Source organism: Dipodomys spectabilis, unplaced genomic scaffold (genome assembly GCF_019054845.1).
Source record: "Dipodomys spectabilis isolate Male_0828 unplaced genomic scaffold, ASM1905484v1 ptg000175l, whole genome shotgun sequence".
In the NCBI taxonomy this organism is placed as follows: domain Eukaryota; kingdom Metazoa; phylum Chordata; class Mammalia; order Rodentia; family Heteromyidae; genus Dipodomys; species Dipodomys spectabilis.
The window spans coordinates 10,340,292-10,352,500 of record NW_024870852.1 but is presented as its reverse complement, the minus strand read 5'-3'; the positions used below and the strand labels follow the sequence as shown (position 1 = coordinate 10,352,500).

The 12,209-nt window shown below is 47.6% G+C and overlaps 1 protein-coding gene across 2 annotated transcripts in view; it reads right to left on the bottom strand.

The window, feature by feature from the left end:
* Asxl1 (ASXL transcriptional regulator 1) overlaps positions 1–11,084 on the bottom strand; it is a 58,955-nt gene extending 47,871 nt beyond the window's left edge. Inside the window, exon 1 of one of the 2 annotated variants that reach the window (XM_042694402.1) lies at positions 10,836–11,084. In XM_042694402.1, coding sequence (XP_042550336.1) covers positions 10,836–10,892 — 57 coding nt within the window. In that variant the 5' untranslated portion in view covers positions 10,893–11,084. The remainder of the gene's footprint in view (positions 1–10,835) is intronic. The other variant, XM_042694403.1, reaches the window with a different exon arrangement.
* Positions 11,085–12,209: the final 1,125 nt, after the last annotated feature.

Sequence of the window (12,209 nt, the reverse complement as noted above, 5' to 3'; positions counted from 1 at the left end):
CTAATTCTCAATTCTAAGGACATACATCTTAACTTACATATTATTGTATGCAAGACCTGATACAACTCTAGTAACTGCTTAATTTGATGCTGTTAATATGGCTCAACTACATAATGTTTTCTGTTACACACTAAATTCATTCAGATTGTCTTTCCCAAGAACATTTGATTAGTACCTTTTTTTTTTGTCAGTTGTGGGGCTTGAACTCTAGGTCTGGGCGCTCCCTCAACTCTTCAAGTCAAGGGAAGCAATCTACCACTTGAGCCACAGCACCACTTCCAGTTTTCTGGTGATTTATTGGAGAGAAGTCTCAAAGACTTTCCTGCCCAGGCTGGCTTTGAACCAAGATCCTCAGATCTCAGCCTCCAGAGTAGCTAGGATTAGAGCCATGAGCCACCAGCGCCCAGCTAGTAGTACCTACATTTTAAACAGTGATCTTTACCAATGTGTTGTGAAATTCCAGTGTTAACTGCCACAGCACATATTGCCATTTGACCACGTGATGGTAAAACAAAAATGAGAAACAGAATGTGTCATTTATGCTAGCTCATCTGTAACTAAGTCTCCTCAGTATAATCTTAGCAAGCAAATGCATTCGCTCACTTTAAAATTCCTCAGTACTACATAAACAGAAAAAGCCAGAAGTGGCACTGTGGCTCAAGTGGTAAAGTGCTAGCCTTGAGCAAAAGAAGCTCAGGGACAGTGCCCAGGCCCTGAGCTCAAGCCCCAGGACTGGCACACCAAAAAAAAAAAAAAAAGTTTTGAGTGAGGTACTAATGTCTTATGCCTGTCTAGGTACATAGGAGGCTGAGATTTAAGAATTGTGATTTGAAATCAGCCAGGGCAGGGGCTGGGAAGGTGGCTCAGTGGTAGAGCGCTTCCTTGCATGCATGAGGCCCTGGGTTCGATTCCCCAGCACCACATAAGCAAAAAGAAAAAAAGCCGGAAGTGGTACTGTGGCTCAAGTGGTAGAGCGCTAGCCTTGAGCTGAAGGGCTGAGGGACAGCATCCAGGCCCAGAGTTCAGGCGCCACGACCAGACCCCCCCCCCCCAAAAAAAAAAAGAAATCAGCCAGGGAAGAGAAGTCTATGAGATCCATCTCCAATATAAAAACAAAAGCTTCCAAAAAGCCAAAAGAGGAGGTATGGTTAGCCTTGAACAAAAGAAGCTCAGGGACAGCACCCAAGCCCTGAGTTTAAGCCCTAGGACAGCAACACACAAAAAGAGTTGTTTTAGAAATGTTATTCTTCCGAAGGGTGCCTGTAATCCTTGTTATTCAGGAGGCTGAGATCTGAGGATCACCATTTGAAGCCAGCCCAGAAAGGAAAATCTGTGACACTGTGGCTCAAAGTGGTAAAGCACTATGCTTGAGAAAAAGAGGTTAGAGACAGTGCCCAGGACCTGAGTTCAAGCCCCATAACCAACCCCCCAAAAAAAATTTATTCTAAGGAAAGAAACATACATTGTCATTATTTTACTCTGAATATCTTATACAAACATACACTGTCACTATTTTACTCTGAATATCTTATATGTGCAGCTGTTGAGGTTACTCCAACAATATTAACCACAACCAAGTATGCTCCATCACCAATAAAATAGTAAGCAGTGTCCAAAAGAACTGCTCTAAAAGTGCTCTCTATGGACAAACATGAGCCCTTTAGTACTCAATGAAATCAAGGTTTGGAGAAGCAAGTGCTGAAATAAAACTCCTATTTCCCATGTTCTATTTCCTTAGTCCTCTCAACATTTTTTTATTTCTTTTTCCTTTTGTCAGTCATGGCACTTGAACTCAGGGCCTGGGCACTGTCCCTGAACTCTTTTGCCCAAGACTGATGGCTCTACCAATACCATGGCCTTTCCTGCGCTAGCTGGCTTCAAACCTCAATCCTCAGATCTCAGCTTCCTGAGTAGTGAGAATTACAGGTGTGAGTTACCATGCCTATAACTGCATCCAGCAATTTTTACATTTTCCTTGAGTAATTTTTCATAGTGCCAACCACTACTTCAATTCTGATAAACTTTGATACCAAATCTCTATCCCTATTCCTGACTTATCCCCAAGCTTCAGATTTAACTAGTCAGTTCCACACAGGACATATTCCCTTGTCTATTCTTAATTCATCTCAATTCATTTCCCCTCCAGGCCCATTCTTTTCCCTATATGCCCTACCTTGGTTAGTAGCCTTTTCCAATGACCTAATTTGGTGAGACAGGTGGCATCCTTCACTCTTATGACCCTAGGCCCATAGCTAGTAGTTTCTTACCTGAATCAAAACAAGTCTCTTTGCAAATATCCTTGAGTCCAGCCCTGTTTTCTTCAAATCCATTTTACTCTGCTGTCATCTGTCACTCAACAAATAACATGGAACACTATTCTGCACCAGGCACAGTTCTAATAAGTCATAGTAAATGAGTCCAAATCGTTGCTCTTGCAGACTCACATTCTACAACCCAGCAATGTGAATCTACCTTCATCACTTTCTTGATTTACAATCCTTCCATAGCTCTCTAGTCACATACAGCAGCTGAAGCTTTCAGAGCATACCAGCCCACTGAAGCATATACCATAAAACCAGACAGGCCTGAATCCAAATCCTAGCCTCCTAAACCAAGGTAAAATAGCTACCTGAGCCTAAGTTCCCTTCCTTTTGAAGGACACCTATGTATGCCTCTCACAGTTGTCTAGAGATGGCATCTGTAAGTGCGTATGGTGCTTCCTGTAGGTTCACAGTGGTCTGACATACAAGGCCCCACAATTTGGTCTCTGCTTGATTTTCCACATGACTATCACACTGATATTCCACACATATTATGTTGAGAAATTATGCATAGTTCCACCCAATTCCCACACTTTGCAAGTATTTCCACATTCACATTCATATATTCTCTCTCCTGCCCCCACCCTCTGCAATTATTTCTTCTCATCAGATCTTGCTTCCAACTGTGATAGATTTACCTCCTACTTAATCTTCAGGATTCAGCTCAAAGGGCTGAATGAGGGGTATAGCTCAAGTGTTAGAACATCTGCCTAGCAAATGCGAGTCCCTGAATTTAAACCCCAGAACAGGCAAAGGGAAAAAAAAATTCAGCTGTGCATTGGTGGCTCATGCTTATAATCCTAACTACTGAAGAGGCTAAGATCTAGGACTGTGGTTCAAAGCCAGCCCAGGCAGGAAAGCCTATGAGACTATTTCTAATTAAACACAAACACACAAAAATAGTCAGACGTGGAGGTGTGTCTCAAATGGTGGAACATTATCCTTGAGGGGAAAAAAAAAGAAAAAAGAAAGGACAGTAGTCAGACCCTGAGTTCAATCCCCTGAACTGGCCCAAAAAAGAAAAAGAAATATTCAGCTCAAAAGCATCTTCCCCCAGGATGCTGTCCTCAGTTTCTGCCAGGTAGTTAAATTGTCCCCATTATTCCACAGTACATCCAATTCTCTTCCAAACCAGAACACTTGACTGTGAAAGAATTAATCATAATTGTGCCTGGACAGTAAGCACAAACCAGAATACCTGCTTAACATTTATATATCTCTAAACGGATACAACATTTATCACACCTGCAATTCTTTTCATGTATCTTGACCCTTCCATCCTCAAAAGACATTAAACATCTCAGTTACAATCCTTGTCCATCTTTGTATTTCAAGAATTTAAGTGCCAAGATAGGCAGGGTTGATTTGAAAAAGTTTACAGTAAATCCTGCTACAAGCTACTAATGTTCACTACAAGATACCATTTCTTTCTTTCTTTCTTTTTGTTTTTTTGCTGGTCATGGCCCTGAATTCTGGGCCTAGGCCCTGTCCCTCAGCTCTTCAGCTCAAGGCTACTAGTAGCTCTACCACTTGAGCCATAGCACACTTCCAGCTTTTTCTGCTTAGTGGTGCTGAGGAATTGAACCCAGGGCCTCATACATACAAAGCAAGCACTCTACCACTAAGCTACCTTCCCAGTCCCAAAATACCATTTCTTTAGAGGGATAAAATATTTAACACTGGTTTTGAGCTGGGCTGGCAAATTTTTCTACGATAATTTTTTCTTAAGAAACATGACAGAGCTAGGCACTAGTGGCTCACACCTGTAATCCTAGCTACTCAGGAGGCTGAGATCTAAATACAAAGCCAGTCCAAGCAGGAAAGTCCATAAGACTCTTATTTCAAATCACCACAAAACTGGAAGTTAGAGCTGTGCCTCCAGTAGTCGAGCACTAGCCTTAAGCAAAAGAACTAAGGGACAAACGCCTAGGTCCTGAGTTCAAGCCCCACAACAGACCAAAAAAAAAAAAAAAAAAAGAACCATGACTGAAAAGCTACCAATTATTTAGCTAGTCAGGACAAGACCTGAAAATTAAGAGGAAACAAAACCTCTGAAAAGAGTTACAACAAAAGACAAAAAATATTCACTTAAAAAAAGAAAGTAGCCACAGGCTGGGAAGGTGGCTCAGTGGTACAGTGCTTGCCTTGAAGGCATGAGGTTCTGGGTTCAATTCCTCAGCCCCACATAAGCAGAAAAAGCTGGAAGTGGCATTGTGGCTCAAGTGGTAGAGTGCTAGCCTTGAGCTGAAGAGCTGAGGGACAGCCCCTAGGCTCAGAGTTCAGGCCCCATAATGGACAAAAAAAAATTATGAAGTACAAAAATAAAGTAGCTAGGTGTAGCCAGGTGCCGCTGGCTCACATCTGTAATCCTAGCTACTCAGGAGGCTGAGATCTGAGGATCGCGGTTCAAAGCCAGCCTGGGCAAGAAAGTCTGTGAGACTCTTATCTCCAATAAACCACCAGAAAACTGAAGTGTCGCTATGCTTCAGTGGTAGAGCACTAGCCTTGAGCTGAAGATCTGAGGCATGCACCCAGGCCCAGAGTTCAAGCTCCATGACCAACCAAAAAAAAAAGTATTCATTTTATTATAACTGTATATGCCTCTAGCTTTTAGTATAAGAACAATTCAGCAGTGTTCAAGTCTCTTCCACACACTTTTTTTTTTTTTTTTTTGGGGGGGGGGGGTCTGGTTGTGGGGTCTGAACTCTGGGCCTGGGCGCTGTCCCTCAGCTCTTCAGCTCAAGGCTAGTGCTCTACTACTTGAGCCACAGCGCCACTTGCGGCTTTTTTCTTTTTGCTTATGTGGTGCTGAGGAATCAAACCCAGGACCTCATGCATGCAAGGCAAGCACTCTACCACTGAGCCACCTTCCCAGCCCCCCACACATCTTTTTAAAAAAAAATATCTTTTATTTCAAAAGAGAAAAAATGCGTAATGTTAAGAATGGTCAGCCATGAGGCTGGGAAGGCGGCTCAGTGGTACAGTGCTTGCCTTGCAGGCATGAGGCCTTGGGTTCCATTCCTTAGCACCACATAAACATAAAAAACAGGAAGTGGCACTGTGGCTCAAGTGGTAGGGTGCCAACCTTGAGCTGAAGAGCTGAGGGATAGTGCTCAAGCCCAGAGTTCAAGCCCCGTGATCGGCAAAAAAAAAAAAAAAAAGAATGGTCAGCCATGAATCAAAGTGAAAAATAAAAGGATGCAATGAAGACATCTCAAAGCCAGGGAGAATTCATTCAAGGATACTGCTCAGTTTAAAGGGGAATCCACGTGGGTACGTCTCCCAAACTGTTTCTAATAAGCATGAAGAGTTATACCTATCCTACCTCTAATATCTAGAAAATACTGTATCACATCACATTTGAAAGAAGAGTGTCACTGGGCAGAGGTGATTCACGCCAATAATCCTTGATACTCAAGAGGCTGAGATCTGAGTATCACAACTCAAAACTAGCCCAGGCAGGAAAGTCCATAGGACTCATCTCCAATTAACCACCAGAAAACCCAAAGTGGTGCCATGGCTCAAAGTGGTAGAGCACTAGCCTAGAGCAAAAGAGCTCAAGGACATCCCCCAGGCCCTGGGTTCAAGCCCTATTGAAGCCAGATAGACTAGGGGAAAATGAGGTAGTGTAAATTTACAGCAAATACAGGAGATATTCCTTCATGTACTTCCCTTAAGATTAAGGGTGCCGGTGGCTCACTCCTGTAATCCTAGCTACTCAGGAGGCTGAGACCTAAGGATCACAGTTCAAAGCCAGCCCAGGCAGGAAAGTCTGTGAGACTTTTATCTCCAATAAAACCACCAGAAAACCGAAATGGCACTGTGGCTCAAGTCAAAGAGTGCTAGCCTTGAGCTGAAGAGCTCAGGGACAGCACCCAGAACCAAAGATCAAGCCCCACGACCGACCAAAAAAAAAAAGATTAGGGGACCAAAGTAATTTAGGGGAAAATGAAACAGGGTAACTTAAGGAAACTGAAGCCTGGTGAAGGCAACTCAGAAATACGCTATTTATCCGAGCGCCAGTGGCTCATGACTATAATCCTAGCTACTACAGAGGCTGAGATTTGAGGATTGTGGTTCAAAGCCAGCCCAGGCAGGAAAGTCCATGAGACTCTTATCTCCAATTAACCACCAGAAAACCGGAAGGTGGCACTGTGGTTCAAGTGGTAGAGTGCTAGCCTAGAGCTGAAGAGCTCAGGGACAATGCCCAGACCCAGAGTTCAAGACCCATGACAGACCAAAAAAAAAAGAAAGAAAGAAAAGAAATAAAGAAATTTGGTATTTAGAAACATAGAAGTGCCATCTTTGCTTCAAAGAGAGATAACAGGATGTATTCCTTCCTGAGGGATGCATTCCTTACCCCAAGAATTAATACTTGCCTGACAGGATGTTCTTCTTCCTGAGAAAAATGTTTCCCCAAACTTAAGCCACCTCCTCAATGCACATAACAGGATAAGGATCTATTTTAGGGCAGGGTGCATTCTTACCTGGAAACTCAGAAAGTACTACAGGGTCTGACTAGAGCAAAGACAAAGCATCTAACTTTACATAACGTTTAAGCCGGACACCCCCACCTTTACCCTATAAATAACCCCCAAAAGTCCAAGGGGCTGTGTGTCTTCTCTGTGCCTGTCTCCTTATGAGAACACCAGTCTGCTAGAGTGTGCCCCTACCTTTCTGTTTGTCTTTTTGTCTGTCTGTTTGCCTGCTTGTTTACTCAATAAAGCTCAGCCCCAAGTTTTCTTATCAGCATGTCTTATCCAGAAAAACTGTCTATCTCTCAACAATACATCTGCAAAAACCAATGTGCTGGGGTATGACACTGTCGTGAAATACTCCAGATTTCTATTTTTTCTTCAGACTAAACAGTTTTTGAAAAGCTTCCCAGTACCACTCTAGGCCATTCTAAGCAATGTCAGGAGCAATCTGAAAATGCCACCAACATACTATCACCATTGCAAGCACATCAAATTCACCTGTCAGTAGTCAGAGCTTGGTGTCTGTGGCTCATGCTTGTGACCCTAGAGGATCATCCGCTGAGGTTAACCCATGCAGAAAAGTCTGCCAAACTCCATCTCCAAAATAGCCAGCAAAAAAGCAGCACTGGCCAGGCACCGGTGGCTCACACCTGTAATCCTAGCTACTCAGGAGGCTGAGATCTGAGGATTGTGGTTCAAAGCCAGCCCAGGCAGGAAAGTCCATGAGACTCTTTTTTTTTTTTTTTGAGTCTGGTCATGGGGCCTGAACTCTGGGCCTGGGCCTGTCCCTCAGCTCTTCAGCTCAAGGCTAGTGCTGTACCACTTGAGCCACAGCGCCACTTCCAGCTTTTTTCTTTTTGCTTATGTGGTGCTGAAAAGTCAAACCCAGGGCCTCAGGCATGCAAGGCAAGTGCTCTACCACTGAGCCACCGTCCCAGCCCTGTCCATGAGACGCTTATCTCAAATAAACCACAAGAAAACCAGAAGTGGTGCTATGGCTCAAGTGGTAGAGCACTAGCCTTGAGCTAAAAAGCTCAGGGACAATGCCCAGGCCCACAGTTCAAGCCCCGTAACCAACTTTAAAAAAGCAGTGCTGGAGGCATGACTTAATTGGTAGAGTGCCAGCCTAGCAAGTGTGAAGTACTAAGTTCAAACCCCAGTATTACTTTAAAAAGTAGTAATGTTGGGGCTGGGAAGGTGGCTCAGTGGTAGAGGACTTGCCTTGCATGCATGAGGCCCTGGGTTCAATTCCTCAGCACCACATAAGCAGAAAAAGCTGGAAGTGGGGCTGAGGCTCAAGAGGTAGAGCGCGGGGCTGGGAAGGTGGCTCAGTGGTAGAGTGTTTGCCTTGCATGCATGAGACCCTGGGTTCGATTCCTCAGCACCACATAAGCAGGAAAAAAAAAGCCGGAAGTGGCACTGTGGCTCAAGTGGTAGAGTGCTAGCCTTGAGCTGAAGAGCTGAGGGACAGCGCCCAGGCCCAGAGTTCAAGGCCCACGACTGACAAAAAAAAAAAAGAGGTAGAGCGCTAGTCTACAGCTGAAGAGCTGAGGGACAAAGCCAGGCACTGGTGGCTCATGCCTGTAATCCTAGCTATTCAGGAGGCTGAGATCTGAGGATGGAGGTTCAAAGCCAGCTCAGGCAGGAAAGTCTGTGAAACTCTTATCTCCAATACACCACCAGAAAACCGGAAATGGTGCTGTAGCTCAAGTGGTAGAGTGCTAGCCTTGAGCTGAAGAGCTGAGGGACAGCGTTCAGGCCCAGAGTTCAAGCCCCACGAAGGACCCAAAAAAAAACAAAAAGAGCTGAGGGACAGTGCCCAGGCCCAGAGTTCAGCCCCACAACCGACAACAAAAAAAAGTAATGCTGGACACTGGCAGCTCATAGTACAAAGCTAGCCCAAGCAGAAAAGTCTATGAGACTCCTATCTACAATCAACCACCAAAATGCCAGAAGTGAAGTGGCTAAGATAGGAGAGCGCCACCCTTGAGTGAAAAAAAAAGAGCTAGCACCCATGCCCTGGGTTCAAGTCCCGATATCAGACATGTGTGCATGTGTGCCCGAATGAACGCATACACATGAACATGAACACACACACACACACCACACAAAGTACTCATAGTATTAAAGTAATTTTTTTTTTTGGGATCAGTCAGAGGGCCTGAACTTTCGGCCCGGGCACTGTCCCTCAGCTCTTCAGCTCAAGGCTAGCACTCTACCACTTGAGGCACAGCACCACTTCCGGCTTTTTTTTCTTTTTGCTTATGTGGTGCTGAGGAATCGAACCCAGGGCCTCAGGCATGCAAGGCAAGCGCTCTACCACTGAGCCACCTTCCCAGCCCCTAGACTTTAGAATTCTGTCAGAATATAAGTAACAGGACTTAAAGGTTACTTTCACCTGCCTCTTAACAAGTAAACTGTGGCAAGCAAATTTCCTATGGGTTTGCAAAGTCATAAACACCTGTACACAGAAAGTCAAGAGAATTTTAATGAACACTCAAGTCTCAAACCTTAAGGAAGAGAGAGCAATTTTTTTTGGTTCCTTTCTGCTTCCCTTAAAGCATAACTGGTTCAAGCTGAAGCAACCTTAAAGAAATTCTGGCATTTCCAAGATTCTAAAAAACTGGCCAAAACTTTCTGAATTAAAAAAATTATGTGTTTTAAAATTTTCTAATTTCACAGCCCAAACAAAAATAGAATAAACAGAAACAAAACTTCATTCAATTACTATTTCTGTTCTGAGGACAATGTATGTCCTGGGAACATAATCTGGAAGACCAAAGCAAATTCTCTTTCTTGTAAATCGACAACAGTTTCATAAAACTCCATAGAATAAGGTGTGTTCTGGATTCCTATCAACCGCTAATATATATTCATCTTTTCCTGAAAAATACCTAGACAGAGGACTCATTTCCCAGTATGCAAAGAATCAAAGTTAAGTGAGGTTCAGTCCTCATTAAAAGCGAATTATGGCCACTGCCTATGAAGTACAACAGCATGTCGACAGACATGTATGTGTACCATAGCCTTGCTCTGAGGAAGTCACATCTCTAAAAGCATATGCTGTTATTGTCTTCGGCAACAACATTTTGCAAGAGCATGTCGAAAAAGGGTCTCTGCGGTGCAAATTCAAGAGGAAGCGGTTTCCCTGGCGCTTAGAAACCAGAATATTCACAACCCATTCAGCAGCAGCTCAAGCACTCCAGTTACTGTCTGCTCTGCTGACCCTCAGTGGACAGTATAGTGTATCTTCCTTCACTCCGAAAGGCATTTTGTCTTTGTCCAACAACACATTCTTTGCAAAGTGCATCCAGTTCTCAGTCTAGTCACCGCGTTTCCCAGAGCGGTCAGCGGGCACCTGCATCAGCCACTTGGGAAGCCAGTGAAAGTACCGTTTCGCAGGCGCTAGCCCCGATCTCCGCTTCAGTGGACGTGAAGGGGCCCCCGGGGCACTAACGTTTTTAACACTCTCTCCAGGTGTCCGCCCACAGGGCGCTAAACTTTGAGAGCCGAGACTCGGGTTTGCAGCGGGGAGTAGGCGCCGTTCCCCGCCACACACCTGGCTCCCACTGGCAGAGCTCAGAACGCCTCTGGCGTCCTTGAAATTGGGAACGCTTATCCCACCTCCGGACCCAACCGATCACCCTACTTCCCCCGAGAAGCCCGGAAGCAGCTTCCGTCCCTTCCCGGAAATCCAACTCCCCCGGGTGAATGAGCAGCGCTTCCTCCGACCCCCAGCCTCGGCCGGCGGTGGGGGAGGGGAGGCCGAGGCCGCGCCGCCGGAGGGGGAGGGGCGGCCCGCCAGCTCGCCCCTCCGCAGGAATTCGGGGGGTGGGGGGCGTGCGCAAAAAGGCGCCACAGCCCCCGCGGGCGGAGGACCCCTCCCCGGCCGGCGCTCGGGGGCCGTCCCGGGCCGCGGCCGGCTGGCCCCGCCCCTCCGCGGTGGGCAGGGCTCCGCCCCTCCCCCTCTCCGCGGGGGTGCGCGCCGAGCCCACCCCACGCCCCCCACGGAGGCCCCCCGGGCGGCCCGCCTCACCAGGCGCGCGGCCTCGGCCCACGTGCGCTCCTTCTTCCTCTTCTGTTTGTCCTTCATCCTCCTCCTCCCGGGTGGCGGCGGCTCCTCGCGGGACGTCCGGGCGGGGAGGGCTGGGGCGGCGGCGGCGGCGGCGGCGGCGCGGGATTGGGGCGGCGGCAGCGGCGGCGGGGGGCGCGTGGTGGCGGCGCGCGCGAGGACTCGGGTGCGGCCGGGGAGGGGCGGGCGCCCGGGGACCGGTTGGCGCGAGACCCGGCGCGAGGGCGGCGGTGGGGGAGGGGTGGCGGCTCCACGCGCCCGCGCTGCGTCAGTCGCCCACGGCGGCGGCGGCGGCGACGGCGGCGGCCCACGATCGCTAAGGAATGCAGCGGCTCCGCATAGCCAAGGGGTCAGAGGTCACGGCTCTGGCCTCCGCTTTCCCGCTCTGCTGAGGAACTGAGTCTGGACTAGCGGCGAAGCGGGATGGCGAGATACGGCTTTGCCTTCGGCGCCCGGGTGCGTGCGTGTCTGCCGTGGGTGTGTGTGAGTGTGTGTGAGTGTGTGTGTGTGTGTGAGAGAGGGAGAGAGAGAGAGAGAGAAGAGTGAGGAGGGGGAGTGTGGGTTTTTTTTTTTTGAACAAAAACAAACCGAAAGGATGCCTGGGATTCGTAGTCCTAGCTGCCTCTCTCGCGTCCCCCGCGCCGGAAGAATATGGCTGCGTGAAGTGCTTGGACTACACTTCCCGGCATGCTCTGGGGCGCCACCCTTTCCACCCTCCTGTCCTCCGCTTCCGTAGAACTCAGCGAGAAAGAGAACGGGCCAATCTTTCCGGGGAAGGAGCTGGGCGAGGTCTCGCGAGGTGCGGGAATTGCGAAGCCTGAGGGATTCTGGGAAGCGTTGCTGGGAAGGGGCGGTGGCTGGGCTGTGCCGGCCGCTCTTAACCCTTCCGGTGCTGCTTGTCCGGTGAGGGCGGGTACCGGAGTGGGTGGCTCCACTCCCCGCTCTCCCTTTGTTCCTAAGCAGGTCTTACTCTTCTGTAGGTGACAAGAAGCAGGCAGGGCTTTCTTTCCTGTTCCGCCTCTAAATGACTCGGTGCCACATACTAAGAAAAAAAAACGGTTATTCCACGGTTGACCTAGACGGCTCCCCACTTCCTCCCTCGGTGCATTTGCAGAGGCTGCACCTGCGGCCTGCAGCGTTCTTACCGCTGGTGAACTTGGACTCTAGGGCCATGCAGACAAGAATACATGGGAGTTTAATTTTTAGAAGGCACTGGAATCCTAGCTGGGCTAGTCAACCCCTCAGCCTCAATTTTCTGATCTATGTTGGTCTAATACATTGAAATAAGATTAATATTAAATATCCACAAGTTGTGAGTGTATTAAGGAAGACCTTGAC